This window comes from Felis catus, chromosome A1, assembly GCF_018350175.1.
Source record: "Felis catus isolate Fca126 chromosome A1, F.catus_Fca126_mat1.0, whole genome shotgun sequence".
Taxonomy (NCBI): domain Eukaryota; kingdom Metazoa; phylum Chordata; class Mammalia; order Carnivora; family Felidae; genus Felis; species Felis catus.
In genome coordinates this window covers 105,060,052-105,081,982 of record NC_058368.1, presented here as the reverse complement: position 1 = coordinate 105,081,982, position 21,931 = coordinate 105,060,052, and the positions used below count along the sequence as shown (strand labels likewise).

Genomic DNA, 21,931 nt, shown 5'->3' with positions numbered 1-21,931 from the left:
CAGAGTTTTCTCATTAACGTGGATAAATATATAGACGGCTTGCTCAGCCAACTTATGGATAACATAAATTATCTTTATCTTATGGATAAAGATGGTGAGCACCATGAATATGATAATGAGGGAATCAAGTTATAAAAAGCCCACAGTGATAGTCCAAATGGAATACAGTGAAATCAAAAAAGAGAAAAATTTAAATCCCTCGACTCAGATGCAAAATTTAGAAATTGTACAAGAATGGGGTGGGACCTTATGTTTGACGTCACCTTGGCATACGTAAATTTTTACCTTGGCATAGGTCAGGATGCTCCAGAGTTTAGGTTGACTGTGAATTTGATACGCGTCAACAGCGATGTGGCTGCCAAAAAGATCATTTCATCTTGGGCTGTCTTACAACATGTGGCTTTCAGAACAAAATAAATGACACTTTGTTTTCACTCATTTTAGTCAAACCACGTATGGACTGTTATCTTCCTTGCTGTGCAGCAGAGACATGGTTAAACTGAAGAGTATCCAAAATGTTTGATAAGACCAAGAGATGATTCAAAAGACCTGATGGTATGAAAACTAGTTAAAGGAACTGGATTTTTTTTTTTTTCATACTGGGGGAATAATGATATGTCAAGAGCTATGAAGGAGCTGAGATTTTACCATACTTGCAAGCTGATAAGTTAGCCTGATACAGTTTCACGGATGCTGATAGAAGCCTTAAGACTCAGAGACACAGGACACTTCATTACCGCAATCACAGGACCCAGCTTATCAGCATTTTCTTGTGCCAGTTCCTTCAACTCCAATCCCACAGGGCAACACCAAAAGAACCAGGAAGTGCCTGCACATGGTGGGTTGCACTATAGGAAAGGAACCCTGATTAGGAAATCCCAATCTTTTATCAGAGTCTGCAAGCAAACCCATCCAATGATTTTCCTATGGATGGGAGATACTGTCTCTCATCACCCAGCTTTGAAAAGAACAAAAAGCTATCAGTGCCTCCGCTGGAAAGATGGGCACGAAGAGAAGCGATTCGTCCGCTGTTTTCAACAATAACATTTTGTCATGTTAAAAAAAACCATGACACTTCTAGAAATCTCTCACTTCCAAGGAAAAAACCATGTCCAATTGGTGACAGTTAGCACAAGCCACATTTATGGTGGATAGGGAAATATTTTTATAAAAAACACAACAAGAAGCAAGGCAAGCCAAAAATGCAAAGGACTTCTCAAGAAGTTAGACGTGGTCAGGAAGAAGCCAGGCGGCCATTTGTAGTGACTGTGAAGGACTATTAATATTCATATACCAGAGAAGTGTTGAATTTAATGTTACATTAAGCTTCTTCTGACACTCCATTTATCAGAAAACAGAGGGAAAGAAAGAAGTGAAGTAACTAGGAAAAAATGCATGACAAAAAAGGATAAAGGGTACTTTCAAACTTGAAATACTTCATTGTATATCTTCTAAAGCTCAATCTGGGCCCCAGGAGGATCCAGACATCTCTTTGATAAGCCAGAGATAGGGCTGTATCCAAAGCCTTTATGAACATTATGTTGTAATCTCCCTCGTCTGCTCCTTCGGCTAAGAAAAACAGCTCAAAAGTCTATTTGGAAATAAAGAATCTCTGAAGCTTTGCCCTAGATTGATTATCCTTGTTTTGAGAAACGGAATCTTTCCTAAGGAATCCTTTATAATCTACCTAGATGATTCTGGTTGTCCAGACACTCAAAGTGAAGTCTGGGAATACTTCAGAAGAAAATACATTATCCATAGGGTGTTTGTTTGTTTGTTTGTTTGTTTGTTTGTTTGTTGTAAAGAAATGAAACATTTGTTTCCCGTCTCTAGAGAGAAAAAGGGGGGAGAGAAAAGGAGAGTGAGATTATTTAAGAATCACCATCATGACAGTTAGCAAATGGATGTGTTTTTTCTTTGTGGATTTATCACCTGCCCATTCATTCTGTTTGAATTCCTTCTCACACCACTTATGTAAGGTGGTATACAGCTGTAGCCAGCGGGCAGGGATGACGGAGTATGTGATTTGACCTGTTTGCTTCTCTCTTTCTTTACGTGGAAAGTGAGGTGTTGAAATAGACAGCAGCCGTGTTTCTTTCCAGCTTTTCAGACTCCAAAGAATCCAGGAAGAGCCATTTTCTTAAAAGCTGGCATAAATTTGGAGCTCTTAGGGATGGTAATAGGGCTTGGGAAAAAAATGAGGGCGGAAATCTCCTTTGAAAGATGGTTTAAAGAGAATCTCTCCTACCCTAAAGCATAGTAACATCAGTCAGGATATGGGGAAAGGCCATGGAATGGAGGGGTAGAGTAGAGTCCTGTGTTGCTTTGTGACAAGACCTGGGTGTGGTTTATGGCAGGAAACTGGAAACAAATTTCCATTCTTTGCTAAATCAGCCTGGAATGCTATTCTAAAAACTGACCTTGGAAAAGGCCGCAGACTGGCTGAAGTGTTGGACCCTGGCTCCTCAGGCTAGAGCACATGGTAGGCTGGGGAAGCCTCGCTTCTGAAGAGATAGACTTCTGTCTGGAAATAATTTGTTGAGTCTTTTAAGAAACAAGAGATACAGGGACGCCTGGGTGGTTCATTCGGTTGGGCTTCTGACTTCAGCTCAGGTCATGATCTCGCGGTTTGTGAGTTCGAGCCCCGCGTCGGGCTCTGGGCTGACAGCTCGGAGCCTGGAGCCTGCTTCGGATTCTGTGTCTCCCTCTCTCTCTGCCCCTCCCCCACTTGCACTCTGTCTCTGTCTCTCAAAAATGAATAAACATCAAAAAACAAAAAAACAAGAGATACAGAGTTTACAGTGTCCTTCTTTTATACCTCACAACAAGCAAATGACTTTTTCCGGCATGGATTAGTTTGATCCCAGATAACAGCTACACATTTACTGATTTGAGCACTTTGGAGATAAGGGCTCTACTCTACAACTTTGAGATTCCTCAACAATTGAGACTCCCCCTCCCACTCCTGTGCATAATTTGTCTCACAAGACACACACTTCAAATATCACAAATCAGATCTCAGAATTTATTCAGGGTTTGGGGACTAAAATATCTTTGAAAATAATTGTGTCTCAATATGTTTTACATGTCAGGTTTGAAAGTTGACAGCTTAACTATCCTTTTCTTTTCATGACTTATGGTGGACAAATAAACTTTCACATCTCACCAAATTCACCAATACATTTACAATATGAAAGCTTCAGGTTTTCAATAAAACACTGTGCGATGAAGCCAATAAAAAAGGAACTTAAATGCATATTTTTTCCTACATACAGAAGCATCTGTTCCAACTTCTGCCTCCTAAAACTGTTGCTTATTTTGTTTCAGCTTTAACCCTTAAAAATAGTGAAAGAATGATCTGGATTGGAATGTTCATTACTTTAACAGCAGGAGTCAAGTTAATCTGCTTCACACCCCATGTTAGACTTACTTTACTCGGTGCTTAAGATATTTAAAAAAGGTCTCTTGGAGGGAGCACTTTTGATCTAGAACTTGGGGTCTCCTGGGGGCATTAACCAGGCAGAGCTTAGACGGACAATGAGTTTGCCACATCTTTCTGAATCCAGAGGTAGCTCTCCTCTAGAGTGACCTTGGGAAAGTAATGTGTTCATCCTGGGATGCGGATATACAAGGTAGAGGGCAGCTGCACTTGTTATAAATATCTTGTAAGGTAGGCAAAATGCTGCACTGTGACTCCGGAAGCCAGAAAGCTGGGAAAGAGAGGGCTTATGTGACCTTTCGAGAATACACTGTTCACCCCAAGGAGCTGTGAGTAATTAAAACAGAGAGTTAGCACTTCTCACGGAAGGGATCGATTTACTCCGAATAGCCCGAAGCTTGTGATCACTTGCTAGGATACTCTTGCTCTCACCAAGAGAGGGGAGGAGCAGGGGAGACCCAGTGAGGGCACGATGAACAAGGAACAGTAATCTGAGAAGGGGAAACAAAAGTGGAGTGAGCAATGAAGGGAAGAAGGGAAGAAAAGCAGGCTTGCGGAGGCCCCGTGGCACTTACTGGCAATCCCGGGCTCAGAGCCGCAGAGGCCAGGTGGCTATTTCGGTCTGTTCCCATTATAGAAGCCCATCCCAATGCTGCCCTGAGGAAGGGTGCGGAAACTCGAAATGACAGCCACTCTTCATGTCATTTTCTTTCTCACCAATCTGCACTGACTCCCACACTGCATTTTGCTTTTAAGGATGCCCTGCTGTTCCGATCCACCTTTATCCTTTCTACACAAGTTCCGGCAACCCCCCAACCACCTTCCACCTTCCCCAGCCAGTCTGCCCTCCTGGCTGCAAGCTCCACACCGGCCCCTCTCTTCCTTTACTCTATTGTTTTCCCTCCTCTCCTCCTTCGCATATGCCCAAAACATCTCCATCCTCTTAGGTCAAGATATAATTTATTTCATCACAATCACTCCCATTGTGTAAAGCTTTACAGCCAACATTGAAACATGGACCATCACACTTGAGTCCCACTAGGATATTTCCCTCATTATCTTGACCCACATCCATCTGTCCCATGTTCTGTTTCTTGAAGTATTTGTTCACTGAACCAGTTCTATAGAATCAAACTTTAGGGATGGAAGGCTGTAGTCATCTACATTTTCAACAAGCTCCCCCCCGGAAAAACTGGAGTTAAGAGTAACCTAAGGAGGCAGAATTTTGACTATGAATATTTACTTTATATTTCTCCATGATGTTTACACATTTTTTATCATGATCATGTACAACTTTTATAAGAACAATTCGTGTGGGGGGGCATATATATTTTTTGAAGTCCCAGATGAATTTGATAGTGTGGGAACCATAGGTCCATAGCAGTCATTTGAATGAGAATTCTGACACATGCCTTCTTTCATTTCTTACGTTTCCACCAAGACTGACAGGTACTCAAGAGCAAGAAATTGCCCTGTACTTTTCCTGTTTCTCCAGTGCTAGAAATGCCAGGCTCAAAGCAGGCGCTTAAATAAATACTTGAAGGAGTGTGTTTTTTTTTTTTAATATTTATTTATTGTTGACAGAGAGACAGAGAGACAGAGCGTAAGCAGGGGAGAGGCAGAGAGAGAGAGGGAGAGGGAGACACAAAATCCAAAGGAGGCTCCAGGCTCTGAACTGTCACCACAGAGCCTGATGCAGGGCTCAAACCCACGAACCACGAGATCACGACCTGGGACGAAGTCAAATGCTCAACTGACTAAGCCACCCAGGTGTCCTGCTCCTTGAACGGGTTTAAATAGACTCCCATTAAACTGGAAAAAATTGGCTAGGGACATATGTGACATGGGTACATTTGAATTAAAAAAAACAACATTATAATTAGTGGGTTAAAGAAATATGCATTCGTAAAACAGAAAAAATATTCAGGTGACACAGTAGACCCTGGGATGACTACAGATTGGCATCAGCGTTCTACTTTAGATCTAACAGCAAAGGATCTTTGGAGGCGTCAGTAAACTACCAGCATGTAGGTATCACAGGGTGGTTCTCTCTTTTGAATCGGACTCATTCTTGAAGTGGTGTGTTCAATTATAAAATCTACAGCTAAAGACGAAATTTAAGTAGTTGGAGAGAGTTAAGAATCAAAAGTTGCTGGTGGGGATGTACAATGATGTAGCCCCTCTGGGAAACAGTCTCAGATTCTTCAAAAAGTCAAACATAGAGTTAGCATTTGACCCAGCAAATCCATTCCTAGAATATACTCAAGAGACCTGAAAACATAGGCTTGAAAACATACAAAGACCTTATACAGTTGTTCACAGCAGCATTCTCCAGCCTAGCCAATGGATAACCATGACAGCGGATGGACCGACAAAACAAGGTATAGCCAAACAAGGGAATATTATTTGGCCATGCAAAGGAATGCTACAACATGAACCTGCCTTGAACACATGCTAAGTGACAGAAGCCACACACCAAAGGCCACATATTCTATAATTCCGTTTGTATAAAATGTCCAGAATTGGCAAACCCATAGAGATTCAATGGGTGGATCAAGATTGAATCAAGATTCAAGATTGCCACAGGCTGGGTGGAAGGGGATGGGAAGTCACTGCTAGTGGGTGTAGAATTCCAGAGTTAGACAGTGGTAATGGTCACACAACTCTGGGAAGGATCTAAAAGCCTCTGAATTGTACACTTTAAAAGTGTAAATTTTATGGCCTGTGAATTATATTTCAATAAGGCTGTTATTTTTTTAATTTATTTTTTTTAATTCAAGAGGGGTGCCTGGCTAGCTCATTTGGAAAAGGTGACTCTTGATATTGGATTGTGAGTTCAAGCCCCACGTTGGGTGTAGGAATTATTTTTAAAAAATGAATTAACAAATATTTTTAAGTCAAAGGCAACATGGGGAGGGGGGCAATCTGCACAGCAGGTCCTTCAAAGAATGTTAAAAAAAAGGGGGGGAGCCAATAAAGCAGTTGTTTTTAAGGGCTGCCTTTTCAGGCATGGTTGGCCTTTTTAACTCTTTTTTTAATAATAAAAAAAAAATAGGATGGCTAGCTGAGGAGAAAATTAGAAGACATGGATTATAAACACAGCTTCAGGAGTTTCATTTAGGTACAAGGTTTTCCTACAATAGAAGGTGGAATAAGAGGTTTTCTCATCTCTCTTTTTTGGGGTCTTAAATAGTGCTTAGTACAGGTTGTACGCAGGCAGGACGATCTGTGGGAGCCCTTTCTGAAACGCGAGAGGGTTGAACTCGATGACCTTGCAGCTTTTTCTGTCTCTCGGGACACTATCTGTCCTCCGCATTCCGTCTCACACGTGGCCACCAGTGCATTCGTCTCGGTGAAATAGGAGAGGAGATGCTACCGTTTCTTGCAAAGTTTTATTTGGCTTCCCTATTCAGTCATAAACACACATTCCTCTTAAGACTGTGAAAGTCTTCTCTTCTAGACAAGTAACTTCTTGCTTACAAACACGACTCGTAGCTGCCCTTGCAACCCAGAATTTCAGTCATGTGGGTGAAAAAAGTAAATTCGCATTATGTATCGACCCCTCCACACAAGTTATTAAGACAGATACCTAGAGTGTACTTGGCCTGGTGAAGCGTTTTCAAACCTCCGCAAGTCTTTGATTTCAGTTGTATTTGAGAAATAAAATGAGCTCATCCTCACTCATCTTTTCTAGGATGGAACTCTTTGCCCTGAACTGTTTGCGCTGTTTGCTCCCCAAAGCTGCCTGCTTTGGAGGAGAGAATAGGGACCTCCTTCGGTCCACTCAGCACAGTCTTCCTTACTCCCTGCCAGGGACCCGATTCCCATGATAGTAAAGCAAACTGAGAGACACCTTCAGAACAAAGAAGTCTCTTCGTGGCCCCGTGACCAGATTCATTTCAGAGCCATTACATTCTTTATTCTCTGGTTGAGGGGGGAGAGTGCTTCATTTTATGGCCAAGTTTATGTCAGTGCTGGTGCTCTTGCTTTCACCACTACACGTATTCAGAAGTATTCATTCGTTGATTAAACAGAGAAATTCAAACCTTCCTATTTTTGGTGAGTGTTAGAAACCTTCACCCCCCATATCCTCAAATGTTTTGTAACCCAACGGCATGGTTAATAAAGGAGGGATTGTGGACCTACGACCGGGTGTTGTTGAAACTTGGTGTGTTTAGAATATTGGCTACAGAGAAATCCTTGCCAAATCGTGATGCACTTCACCTCCTCTGGAGCACCCCCTCTGCTAAGCAAGGGCATGGTCAAACTGCCCCTTCTCCAGCCCTTCAAGTCCATCAGCCCAAGTCGAGGTTGGCATGCTCCGATACGGGTCCAGAAGAATCCGGAAGCACCTGACAATGAGGATGCCCAAGAAAATGAACAACAAAATCACAAAAACAAATGTGGTCTTCTGTTCCAGAGACATGCTAGAATCTGACGATGCGTTCTCAAGGGGCACTAGGGGTGAAGGGACGGGCTGTCCTCCATCCATCGTCCAGGGAAGCTAGAGCACAGGATCTCCCAGTTTCCTTTTCTTCCATCATCAGTCTACTGAGGTCATGGTGGCTACTGCACCTTGGACAGGCTGATTTATCTGCAAGAAGAAAGAAAGGGAAAGGAGAGGGAATAAACTACCAACGAGCAACTTTATTTCTGCGCTCACAGTCATGTTTTGCAGAGAGAAGGAATCTCTAAACTTTTTCAGCCAAGATGCTAAATTCTGTGTAATTACGGGAAAGAATATTTTACTCTTGCATGAAATTACCAGATTGTCCTCGGAGCAGCCACCTGGAGCCAGGAGGGATGGGCGGGGAAGACAACCAGAGTACAGAAGATGAGAAACGCGCAAGGTAATGTTGACCTCGGGGTGTGCTGCCAACTTGACATCCAAAGCCAGTGTCCCCTGCCAAGTCTCTTCCAGACTCCCTCCAATAATATGACTTTCACATCATTCTTATAATGATACCATTGATGGAACACCAGCTATGTGCCAAGACTCTAGCTAGACACAACATAGGTTAGCCACTCTACTACAAGCTCCGTGAAAGCCAAGACCTCTAGAGCCTCAGTGGAAGGAAACTGAGGCTGGAAAAGGTGCTTAATACAGAAATTCCCGGGGAGTATCGAGTTCTGGGCTCCAGCCTCTGGCCTCCATTCTACTACTAAATGAGTGTGGGACCTTATAGTCACTAGGCTGTAAAAACGGAATCAGAAATGCCTGTGTATCTCATGGTGCTACAATGAGGATGAATGTCTGTGAAAACACTTCGGAAAGTATACAAAGACGAAAGACAAACAAAACCAAGAGTCGCTTCACTTAAGAACTGCCTATGGGAGCCAGGTTGCTTCTTTCCTTTCTGTTGCCTCGGTCAAGGGAGAGAGGAGGCGTCTCAGACTCCCAGACTGTCAAGCTCCCGCTGCTTGTCTTTTTTCTTCAGAAAACATAGACCAGGTTCAATACTTGACCCTGAGAAGCACCTCGAGAACTGAGCTAGGGAAAAGGGATTGATTGGCTGTATTTTTTTAAAAAAAGGCTTTACAGTAGCTTCCTACTTGAAAGTAAGTCCACTTGAAAAGGAGGAAGACAAGGGAAAAGATAAGTTATCGGTATTTCCATTTTACCGGTGGATAAATTAAGATATATGAATATTACTGTTTGTCTTTAAAGGCAAGTTGGAGGGCACGCCTGGGTGGCTCAGTCGGTTAAGCACCTGGCTTCGGCTCAGGTCATGATCCCACGGTTGATGGGTTTGAGTCCCGCATCGGGCTCTGTGCTGACAGCCCGAGCCTGGAGCCTGCTTCAGATTCCGTGTCTCCCTCTCTCTCTGCCCCTTCCCCCGCTTATGCTCTCTCTATCTCTCTCTCAAAAGTAAGTAAACATTAAACATTGTTTGAAAATTTAAAAAAATAAAGGCAAGTTGGAGGATCCACAACGGCCATAAAAACTTTGGATATTTTGAACTAAATCTATGTATGAGTCTGTTATAAGAAAAATTACACGGCACAGTAGTCAGCTATAGGAATTAACATGGAATCAAAATAAATGATACTCAATTAGAAGAAGCAACCAAATGAAAATAGAAATGATGACCTAAAGCTCTAATACAATATTTCTATAGTTATAATTGTTGCATTAGTAATCATAATAACAGTTTGCCTGTATGATGACACTTCAAAGTTTATAAAATCACGGTTTAAGGCACAGTTTATAAAGAGATTTACAACCAGTGTCTGGGAGGAAGGACTTACCAGTTAGGAGGAAAAAAAAATTTTTGCAGCTCTATGACTAGATATTTTTCAGGCTGGAGTCGTTGCGGTAGATTTGTTTATCATTCATTTTTATTTTGAAGTAAGATTATGATAAAATTTGACTACATTTCTTAAAAATAAGCTCCGTGGGGATATAGAGGATGTTGATGGATCGGGTTTGGTTTGGTGTGCTTGTTTTTAGGCACCCTCCCGATGTCGGGTGTTAATTCTCAGCAGATAATTGGGTGAGGGGAGGGGGCAGGAAAGGGTGGCCAGAACCTCCTCTGCAGCATCCTTAGTGTTTCCAGTAATGGGCCATCTGCACTCCCAGGAAATATCCAAACTAGACTTATTCATACCAAGTATAAAATCCACCAAGGGGGGAGCGCCTGGGTGGCTCCGTCGGTTGAGGGTCCGACTCTTGATTTCGGCTCAGCTCATGATCCCAGGGTCGTGGAATTGAGCCCCACAACAGGCTCCGTGCTGGGCGTGGAGCCTGCTTAAAATCCTCTCTCTCTTTTCCTCTGCCCCTCCCCTGGTTGTGCTCTCTAACAAATACAAATTAAAAATTAAAAATAAATTACCAAGGCCTGGGTCAAAAGGAAGTCACATGCTGATAGAGGGAGAAGCGCCTAAGCCATCCCTGCCATGGTCCCTCTGGTCTCTCTGTGTCCTGTGGAGGACCCCCTCACTTTGACCCTGCCCTCTCCACTGACTTCCTGGAATCCCACTCTATGTCCATTTTCCCTCCAGCCCGAATGAGGCCAGAGCCGTTTTCTCTGTCTGTTCTTAACACGGCTGAGGTAGGTATGACTTTTCTGGAAGTTCTTTACGAAAACATTATGTAAGCCAGAAAGGAGATACAGGAGAAGTGAAGGCCATTAACTGTGTATACACACAACATAAAGATTTCTGGATCTGTGAAGTTCATTGAACATGGTGAAGAACTAGACATAGAACCATTTGAGCCTGCGACGGCTCCCTTGACACAAGCTGGGGGGCTAATATAGCAATACCTTGGTCAGCCTTTCCCTTCTCACCTCCGGTGTCCGCTTGATGCCCGGGAGCTGTCTTCCCCAGCCTTGTCCTTCACACAAGGCAAAATGCCAACTTCTTTTCTCCCAGCTCATACTTCCTAGGCTTCCTCCAGAACTCAGATTTTCGAGCTGGTCCACCGTTCACTTGGGGGCCGCAGTGATGGGTAATCATTCCAAGAAGCCCCAGCAAGTCACCTAGTCACCCTGATTCACATTATCAGCTACGTTTCCCTTTTCCGTCTCCCTGTCAATGAGTCTGGAGCCTGGCTTCTTCCCAGGGAAGTCAACTCTTAGAATGATCGAAAAATCAGTTTTAATTTGCAGTGTTACCACCCTCTGCTGATTAAAGGCAGATGCTGTGATATGGTTAACCCTCTCTATAGCCTCATCACATGCTTTTTACAAGCCTGCCAAAATATAAATATATATCCTCCAACCCCTTCGTCACCAACCCCTTGCTGACAAACCAAACTGATGAGAAAACGGAGATGAAAGTATTTCGAAAACTCCACAGCCCTTTATAAACTGCAAGCCTCTCCCCTCCCACCATGCTGTGATAACCCACTTCCTATTAAAATAGCTTCATTTGGTCAAATCGTCAAAGCCTCTCATTAAATTGCAATATTTTACCAAGGAGAATGACACGTGAACGCGTTAACAGGAATTTGTCTAGGAAAACTGCTTTTATTTGAAGGAGGGGAAGTGTGGTAGACAGAAAGGAGAGTGCAGGGTCTTTCCGGAAGTGAGGGGCCATCGGGGTTGGGGGCAGGAGACATGAGGGTCTGTGGGCAGATGGCCCAGGAGGAAAGTCCTGGAGAGGGTGGGGGATGATGGGTATAGATGAGAAGATCCGGAGATAGTTCATCAGGGTATATGGGGGATACACAGATCCAGGAAGAAAAGCCAGCTCTTGCCCAAGCTTTGCCTGGGACTGATTGAAATCCCTGGACGAGCCTGCTTGATTTTAAACCGCAATCAGCTAATCAATAATTTACAAATTTGGAAAGCTCAACAGCACATCCAAGTTAAAGGAAGCAGCGGACAGGGTAAGATGCAGAAAAAGAAAGAAATGTAATCACTTGACTGCCCCAGTAAAAAAAATATTCAGAGACATCAAGATCTTTTAAAACGTCTACCTTAGAGTGAAATGTCCCTTGTTGGCAAAAAACGATCCTTAGAAAATGTTCACGGGTGCTTTTACCTGAATAATGAAATCTTCCTCTGAGGTGAATAGAGAAATCTGGGCAAGTAAATTATTTGAAAGGATTCTGACACAAGCATCCTAAGCGCTAACAAAAACAAAAGGCGGTTGTTTTAAGTACAAGAAGAACCACGGTACTCACGGCGGTGCTTTAATCCTAGCAGGCATCCCCGTCCACGGCACACCCCTGTCTCCCCTTTGCAGGTCTATTTGCGTGTACTCAGGACACAGCAAAGTCTAATTTTCATACCGGACCAAGGAAGGCTTAATTAAAAGAAGCGCTTCTCAAAAATCATATACCACATTCCTTTTCTTAAGTCAAACCCCCGGACTCTGTGTTGGTCACAAAGTATAAAACCCCCGCATTACTCACGACGCCCCAAGTGAGCAGCTCATCTTAGCCATCACCATTGGCACTAATAGCCGCTCGCCTTACTTATAATAATTTGCAAAGAGGCCTGTCTTTCTTTCCTCATGCTTCTGACACACTGCGTCAAATTCATCTCTCTCAGCTCAGAACTCAACCCTTCTTCCCTCGGAAAACCTTTGGGCTCCGATGTCCAAGGACCCTGACTGCCCGTTAACCCCCTTACAGACAGACCTGATACCCCTGTTTTCTCGACTGCAAGATTTAGGTCATCTCCTGCCAATGGAAGTTTTGTAAGGCATTAATTTATTTTCCTAATAAGTTTCCAGAAGAACAAACCTCAAATTGCATTTGGTCCGGAGTCAAATGACCAAGAGGCAAAAACTTACGTGTGACTGAGTGTGCAGACACCTGAGGAGGCCGTTCTCGCTTGGTTTGCTCTGCAGCTCTACCTAACACAGGCTGTTCTTTGAACTCCTCCAGGTTTCCCACCTCTGAGCTTTTAGTCATGATGCTCTCTGCCTGATGCCCTCCTCCTCGCTCTCTTCGCGCCTGTGGGTTTCACTCCCTCCCTCAGGGTTCACACCAAATACCCCCTCCCTGGTGGGGCCTGCGTCTCTCTCCCTTCACCAGGGCAGCCAGGGTGCCTCCTGCTCTATCCCCTGGAGCCCCCCACCTGCGTCCTGGGGCAGCACCTCGCACAGGGCAAGTCTCCACGGCGTTCAACTCTGTCTCCTTAGGAAACAGCAAGCTCCTTGAGGAATCCCTTGCTGCTCCGGGGTCACTGCCTTTTTAAACAGAGTTTCAATCAAATCTCTGGCCCCTACCATCCAAGGAACTGAACTCAAACTTGGAGGTGCCAGCTGATAGAAAGAAGGGGTGAAAAAGCACATGTCATCCAGCACGACTGGGACGTCAGACCTTCGTGTTTGCAATCGGTCTGATTTCTAAGAATACAGACAGGTAGTCTGGGTCACTGTGACTCTTCATCAGTCTTGGATTTCATGATTTGAAAAGCAGTTATTTGGCTTTTTACCCTTTCCTTGGTTTCATTGCTGATGGATAGGGTCCCATCAAACAGAGAAATTAGCACGTGCTCTTCTGTTTCAGGGCTCAAGCCTTGCTTAGTTAATTGGCCTTGTGGGTGGGGAAGAGCTGCCATTTAAAATATCCTGAATCCAGATGTCCTACCTGGAAAGTGTAAATGTCAACATGCCCCTCCCTCAAGCTCGGCTCATTTGGCCATTTCATTGCACGAGCATCGCATGATACCATTTAACAGTAAGGAAAATTATTTTATCTGGAGAAAATAGACCTTAGAGCAATGATATATTTCTTTTCTTATTTTTAAAGTGACAGCCACAGAATTAGTTCAGCGCGTTGGACACATCGCTCTGTGGAGCATTTGATCCCACCATCTCACTTTTGTGGGGATCCGTTCCCATACCCCCTCTCCTGCAACGGGCTGCAATGATAATAGCTACAATGGATGCATGTCATGTGGAGTCCTGCCCGGCTCATAGTGGGCGTTCAATAAATATGTGATGATGAATAGCATTTTCTCTGTGTGCCGTTTTTTTGTGCAAAATGAGGTTTATCTCTAAATTCTATTATGCAAACAAGCACACCAGGGAGCGGAGATTATAAGTAAACTGGCCCAAATCATAAAAATCAGTTACCAGAGGAGAAGCATCTCCCCAAGGATGCTGACTCACAAGTTTCTCTCCGGCATGTCAGAATGAGTAGAAAGTCGGTCGTCCCCCCCGCTGCTAATGGTATGCAGGGTGCAGGCAAGCCATAGTGTCTGTATTTTTAAGTACCTCTAAACCACATAAGCACCGCACCTCATTTTTAAAACTTCTAAGCCAGAAACCTGGTTATGTGACTCGACATGTTTTCCAAAAGTGGATGTAAAAAACAGCGTGTCTGTGGAACAAGAACACTCCCAGGTTTGTATAGTTTACGTTCACATTTAACAGACAGGACGCTCTGTGCTACAAAGACATCCTGTGTACCTTATTTATATTTATCTGGCAGACTAGCAAGACCAATTTGTAGACTGTAACAGGAAGGGAATTGACTGGGTAGGCAAGATTGAATTTGCAATGACCAGCAGAGACAAACTTCCTCAAAGTGCTGCATTATTCTGCAACAGTTCTGAAACTGACTGTTGAAATGTTAGCATGCCTTTGGGTGATTAACGGTGGTACATATCCTGAGACTGAGGCTAAATAGAATCACCTCTACTTTTTTGAGCTAAACAAAACCTCAGCTGCATTGCTGTTTGCATAACTGGAGTGTCTGGAGATATACTCCACCCTCTGTCCCAACCCACCCACCCTGGATGTGTAAACATCCCCATCAGCCCTGTTATGTATCTCCCCCTACAACTAACGGTGAGCCCTCCACAAAAGCCACCTCATCACCTAAGTAGTCAAATCACTACATAAACAAAAGCTATTACCTATGAATCTTGTGGAAATTCTGTGTAGGAACGCAGTGAACAATAATTTGCATTCCAGGATATACACACAGGGATGCAAAATATTTCCCATAAATTCAGAGAACTCATGGCCCTCTTGGTGATCAGCCGAGAAATAAATTCAGGTAAAGATTTCCTGGCTCTTTCTAGGTACTTCATGTATGTTAACCAACATAAACTCCCCTCCCTTTTTTTTTTTTTTTTTTTTTTTTTGGCTCACATAAATGTATGGCAACCTCCATATTTTTCTTTTCTGAATACGGACTTCTTGATCCAGTACAATAGCACTGATGTTTCAGAATTCACAGGATGGCTAAGGACAGATATTATTTTACGCACTGAACAAACAGACCCAAGGCTACTAAAAAGCCCTAAAACAGTGACTTTAAATACATGTGAATGTGGTCAGCTACAAATGTCAACAGGCAGTTTTGGAACTGTCGCCAGCCCTCACTGCTGCAATGAGAGGTCTGTTCCCTCTGACTGTCACTGCAAAGTCAGCCTGCAGATGTCTGCTTGGGTTTGGGAGTGAACCCTGTTGTTCTGGCTCACCAGCTCTGGGTCAGCACAAGAGCTTTCTCTTCAGCCTGAGCCCTAACCTCAGCTTTACTTCTTCCCTGTCTTCATTTTCCTCGTAACAACTGCTAGAAGAGTTTTGAAGGGGCTGCAGGGCAAGGCTGCAGCCTTGCTGAGAAAAATCCCACGTGAGTGCCCAGTCAGTACGTGGGGGTACCAAAAGGCACCAGTAGCAAACTGGAACTTGTAACCTCATACAATACACCTTACTGTCATACCCAGTTTTCTTTCTCTTTCCTTGTGTGTTTCCTAATGCACAAGGGTGCTTGCTGATACCTCAGAATGCTGGAGCTGCACAGGGCTCACCACGCAGGGGCACCAGGGATGGTCAGCATCATCATTATGAGTTGTTGAGTTGTGATTCTTTGTGAACAAATTAAAACATCCCTGTTACATTTTGGGAGGTTGGACGTTTTAGGTGAATGGAAAAAAAAATACTATAATGGACAAATAGCTTTCGAGAATAATTTACTGCAGCTTAGCAAAGAAAAGAGCCTATTTTACTACTCTTTTATCCAGTATCAGTAGCATAAACTTAAGCATGCTTTAAAAATAAAGGCACCATTACATTTCACCCCCCTCGTATTAACTTTACCCGGCAACTGTTTAATTAGACTTTATCTGACATCTAGATCTAAATTCAGAACTTGGATCCAAAAGCATCTATGTGATCATTGCTCATGCATGAATCGTAAAGTTAGAGAAAAGCATTAATTAGCCCATCAAAGACACAGTGTTGGTCAAGTACCTGGGTCTGGCTGAACAAACACTTGATCCATTTCCTGGTGGAACAGTTACAGGTAGTTACAAGCCTCTTTAGTTCCCATTCTTCCCGATCAAGCTGTGTTGAAGCAGTAGACAGTGGTAGCTGCTAGCAGCTGATGGCACACCCCAGATCTAAAGCTGTTGTTTCAGGCTTAGAAACTTCCCATTAAAACCCCCGAGTTAAAGGAGCATCGCCTTTCTGTGTGAGGCATCATTAGCGGCCAATACGGCTGCTTCTTTGTGGCGAGCCATGATTTCAGTTCTGCCTCAGCAACTCTTCAGAGGATTCTGCTTCAGTGAGTAGAGGCAGTATCCTAGCAGTGTGTCTGAAATCATCTTCAAGAAAGCATTAACATTCAAAAGGAGTACGGGGGGGGGGGGGGGAACATCACAGGGCATTCCCATACCTTTTCAAAATCAAAGCCATAAATCTAGCAGTACTCTGTTCTTCTGTATCGATTGTTGACACGGTTCCTCTTTGGGGATGTCAATTAGCACCTTGCAGCGACCAGCCTCCATATTGATTACGGTTTATGACCTTCGGGCCAACTTAATTAAGAGGAAGACTTCTAAGGAAGGGCATCAACATAGTATTTGGGAAATGAAGGAAAGGCTGTTTTTCCTAAAGAAAACAAAACTGACCTTTCAGAAAAGTAGTAATGATAGGAGGCACAAAGGAAAGAACAATTTAAAAAATCATATTTTTACCACCTGTTTGTAAATTTGCTAGGCTATAGTTTTCCAGGTCCCGTGTATCATTGGTCGGCCTGCGTAATTGTGACCTTGGCCCATACCCCACCCCACACAGGCTGTCAGAGACTGCTGATGAATAGAGCTTTGGTGAGAGAAAGTTATTCTAATTCTACAGATTCTAGTTACATGGCACAATACTTAAATTATTTTCCTTGGATAGAGTGCCTAAATAAATTTGGAAAATATTTTAGGATAAAATTCATCTTTAAAAAAAAAATTGCTTCTCTGGAAAGAATTCAACACAATCCCTAAGATGGAACATCCTTGTTTTTTGGCAACTCACCACTTTCTTTGTTGAAGTGGAAACACAGTTAGCAACAACACCCACCCACCAAATGATGGGGTGCATGGTATTTAAAGCTCACTCTGACTGTGCCTGTCAGCTTTGCTGTCTCTTTGGCTCTTGCAAGAAGCCGGCCATTACCCGGTAGCTGTAGGGGCCTGGAACAGAGCTCATTTTCTAAGAAGAAAATTTCCATCTGCTAGCAACAGACAACAATCCTGGATAGACCTCAGACCCAGGAAAATGTCATTGCCAAATGTTATGATCTAATGTCAGAATCAAACGCTTGCCATCAGAAGCTAAGCCCACCAGAATATGAGGGTTCTCTACACATGTTTTCAAGATTTTTAACTGAATCTCCTTCTATTTAGTTTTTCTGACTGTTTTACACACACACACACACATACACACACACACACACACACACACACAGAGCAATGGGACAAATGAAATCTGACAAAGCACTATCATTCAATACTAACTGGTATCCTCTGTGCTTTTCAGCCGTCGGCGCTGGTAGATGGAGGGACCTGTCTCGGTAATGCCCACAGAGTGTGGCTCAGGGAACATTCTGACCCCACCCTTACTTATCATTCCATGGGCTGAGAAAGCGCTCTAGTTAGAAATGAGCCTGAGTTACTGTGAGCTCACCCTGCCCATGAGGCCTCCTCAGATATTGTTTTCCTCTACAGACTCATAGAGGTGGTAGAGAACATGAGAGGCCGGGGCTGCCCTTCAGCTCCCCCGCAGGCTGAAACCATCCCAGAGAGATGAGTGCCTGGCCTATTTTTAACACTCTCCAGAGAATTAGATTCCATACCCTGCTCTCACAACCTCTGTTTAAACTAACGTCTCCGTTGCTGACTTAGTCTAAATGGGATGGCATATTTCCTTTTCATGATATCCTAGCGGCAGAAAGTCAGTCATTATCCACCATACAATTCTGTGAGAGCGCTCTTCCCCCAAGGAAGCTGAGCTTGGTCCACCAAAGAACCTTTGGGGAAGGTCCCACAGCGAAGGTTGGCTGTTTCTCTTATAAGATCATTGTAATTGAAATTATAAGACTGAGCCCTCCCCCCATGCAGCTACACTTTGTGACTCGTCGTGACTTCTGAAACAGTCAATAAGGATTCATGAAAAGTCGAGTTCTTTGAACGTTTCATAGTAGGTCCTGTTTCTTGATTCTTTAATACTCTTTTTACCTCTTCTCGGAATTCTTCTTCAAATTTCTGCTTTCCAGCTTTAGACAGGGAACCTAGAAGGCTACACAGAGCTGTATAAAGCTCAGACTAATATGGATTTGTATTGAATAGAATGATTTCAAGCTGTGCTTCTCTTATATATTCTGATCCCAGGGTTACTTCTCAGTGTTAATTCAGTCTTTCTTTTTAACCACGTAACATCATGAGTCAATATTATTAGAAATCTACTTTTTAAAAATATTTATTTTTTGAGAGACAGAAAGCGTGCACGTGAGTGGGGGAGGGACAGAGGGAGAGGGAGAGAGAGAATTCCAAGCACGCGGTGCACTGTCAGTGCCGAGCCCAACATGGGGTTCCAGCTCATGAACTGTGAGATCATGACCTGAGCCAAAACCAAGAGTCAGATGCTTCACCGGCTGAGCCACCCAGACACCCCTAGATATCTATTTTAAGAACTTTGTCTACATTGTAATTTCAAGTGTCACCTTGAATATTCTTTAGATTACAACTCTTCCCTCAATGTTCCATGTCACACTTTTTCATAAGGTAACAGACAATGACTATTAAAAAACAAAGAAAAAACGCTCCGTGAGCCATCACAGCTTTATGCCAACACAAAGCTGTTGTTATTAACATGACCATTGTTGCGTTTCTTTCTGACTGCCTGATTCTCAAAATGGAATGGATTCTTGGTTTGATCTTCAAACTGATCTTCCACATAGAAACATGACTCTCTTTTCATGTTCACCACTAGGTTCTTTGTAATAATCTGTTTCTTCCCTTGTGTACATCTTCCTTTCATGTAGTCCAGAAGCATTTGCTCAGTTCATTCATGAAGCGTCAGATGTGTTCTGTGTTGGGTGTTGAAAGAAGGAAAAATAGGGGAAGTCAGTCCGTGCGTGAGTTTATTCAAGGTTGTCACTGCACAACTCTCAGAGGCTCCCTGGTGAGGAGCTGGAGGAGGTCCACATCCAGCAGTGGTGGCCACACTCCCACACAGACCAGCCCACCTTCACTGCCTCCTGCTCCCGCACACCCTCTTCACTCCTCAGCCAGCAGACCGCTGAATTATGTCCTCACTCTTCTACAGGACTTGATTTCACAAGGTCGTCTGTGGCTTCTCATTGTCTCAGACAAGCAAACAAAAAAAGTTCTTGCATTTATCGTCTTCGCTCCCCCTGGGGCAACACTGAACATAGCTGTCCGCTCTCTTCAGAAAAGTTCTAATAAAAGGACACGCAGAGTGAGGCAGAGCAGCAGTGCTGATATCTCATTTCAGCCCTCTTCCCTCCTGGTCTACCCCTCTGCCCTGATGCCCCCTTGGCGCCTCTCCTTCCTTCATCTCTCATCTTCCCTTAGAGGCTAAAGCCAAGTTTAACTCAGGAAACCACCAACCAATATGAAATTAAGGGTGGAAAAGCAGGCAGGCTAGGATGCGTGTTAATGGCTCCACCACTTTGAACTCATAAAAAGAAAAAAGTGAAAGTCATTTTATTTCTTATTTTTATATTTATCTCTTCTTAGTTTAAAAAAAGTAAATCAATATATCATGTCATATAAAGTTGGGTTTTTTTAAATTAAGATAAGCTCTATTTCTAATAGCCCTCTGATTTGCCAGGTCTAAGTATAAGTTTATTTATCCACTCAGCTATCTTCATGGGTCGGTGAACATTCAAAGCACAAGGGACGGGAGGGAAGGTTTAATAATATTCACACCAAGCCTATAAATTAGGATCTATATTCAAGCATTATTAAAAGCAAGCAGGTGAAAGTCCAGCCACAAATTGGCAGCCTCCTGGTTTGATCTTTTCTTGTATGCATCTCTACCCATCACAACTGTGATATGTTGAATGCTCAATTAGCAGCTGATGAATCTGGAACAGAGTAGTATTTGAAATGAAACGAGGAACAATCAATGCTGCAACTCAGTGGAAATGTATTTGCAAGAAACAAAACACCGACAGAATGTAATACATGTGAAGACTTCAGACTGCCCTGTAAAATGAACAAGTTCACTCATTTTTCTCTTTACAAGTAAAAAAAAAGGGGGGCGTGCCTGGGTGGTCAGTCCATCAAGCATCCGACTTCAGCTCAGGTCATGATCTCACAGTTCGCGGGTTCGACCCCCATGTTGGACTCTGTGCTGATAGCTCGGAGCCTGCAGCCTGCCTCAGATTCTGTGTCTCCCTCTCTCTCTGCCCCTCCCCCGCTCACACTCTGTCTCTCTCTCTCTCAAAAATAAATAAACATTAAAAAAAAAAAAGTATCAACGAAGGAAATGCATCTTGAAAACACTGATGTCCAACCCTGTTCTATTTAGAGACAATATTTGCAAACTTTCAGATATTAATTCTAATTACAGCATGAAAGTATGAGAACGTCAGTATGGATTATTCACTCTTCGAAAGAAATTCATACTGAGGAGTTAACAGCCTGGTGGATAAATTTATTCTTTTTAAATGACTTGTACCATAATAACAGTTTTCTTAATGACTCTGAAATGCTTAATGCCTTTAAAATGTCATATAAAGTGCCAATTAGAGTTTTATACAAACCACCCCTCTAAATTTTTATGCTCTTATTTTGGCATTATTCTTTCTGTTCAACAGCTGTACATTAGAAGGGACCTCTACTGCGTGGAAAGTTGGAGGACTGCGCAAATTACAACATTGAGATGATTTAGAAAATAAAATAGAATAGGCCTGAGAATTACTTACCTGTTAGCCTGACTTTTATACCTGACCAAATTCTGGAACTAAAAATCTTGCCACTGAAAATCAATTTGAAAATCCCCAGAGGAGAAAAATAATCATACGAGGCCATTTAAAAACGCGGGTTAAAAAAACTTATGAAAAACGAATCCCAATTTCTGATATTTCAGCTTGTGGAAACGATGGAAAGGAGGCTAAAGAAATGGCCCTAAACAGAAGTTATGATACACAGTCGCTGGATGCAAATTTCAGCTGCCTCAGTGGGTGATGTCACCAATTGCTGCTTGAAAATCACTTAACTTTACAAGTATTTCAATATTTCACTGAGATCAATCAAAAGTTCTGGTCATGTAGCACATTATTTTAAAAGGCAGGCATTAAGAATACATCTTTCTTTTCCAATCCTATGTTTCTTTGTTTTTTTTTAATTTTTTTTTTCAACGTTTTTTATTTATTTTTGGGACAGAGAGAGACAGAGCATGAACGGGGGAGGGGCAGAGAGAGAGGGAGACGCAGAATTGGAAATAGGCTCCAGGCTCTGAGCCATCAGCCCAGAGCCTGACGCGGGGCTCGAACTCACAGACCGTGAGATCGTGACCTGGCTGAAGTCGGACGCTTAACCAACTGCGCCACCCAGGCGCCCCTCCAATCCTATGTTTCAAACTTTGATAAGCAGCCTACCGTCTATAATTTTGCCTGTAAATAATATCTATTTTATATTTATATATATTAAGTGTGTGAATATTATCTGTCATCTGTATTTCTATTATATGTGATATTAGATTATCTCATGAGCTTGTTAAGCATGCAGGTTTGAGGAGCCCAGGCCCACGTTTGCCTTTTTTTTACTTTTTATAGACCCACAT

The 21,931-nt window shown here is 43.0% G+C and overlaps 1 protein-coding gene across 2 annotated transcripts; it reads right to left on the bottom strand.

Annotated features, from left to right (window-relative positions):
- Positions 1-5,315: 5,315 nt before the first annotated feature.
- Positions 5,316-16,457, bottom strand: CTXN3 (cortexin 3). 2 transcript variants are annotated; one of them, XM_006927573.5, is made up of 2 exons: positions 16,100-16,457; positions 5,316-8,033 (listed from the first exon to the last, which is right to left on the bottom strand). In XM_006927573.5, exon 2 carries the CDS (start codon positions 7,929-7,931, stop codon positions 7,686-7,688), a length of 246 nt encoding a protein of 81 aa, XP_006927635.1. In that variant the 5' UTR covers positions 7,932-8,033; positions 16,100-16,457; the 3' UTR covers positions 5,316-7,685. The 2 variants fall into 2 exon arrangements, with proteins under 2 accessions (XP_006927635.1, XP_019687209.1); XM_019831650.3 differs by lacking the exon at positions 16,100-16,457 and adding an exon at positions 12,683-13,618.
- Positions 16,458-21,931: the final 5,474 nt, after the last annotated feature.

What these genes read in the sequence shown, in the direction of transcription:
- CTXN3 (XM_006927573.5), bottom strand. Translation starts at nt 7,931, where the DNA reads ATGGATGGAGGACAGCCCGTCCCTTCACCCCTAGTGCCCCTTGAGAAC.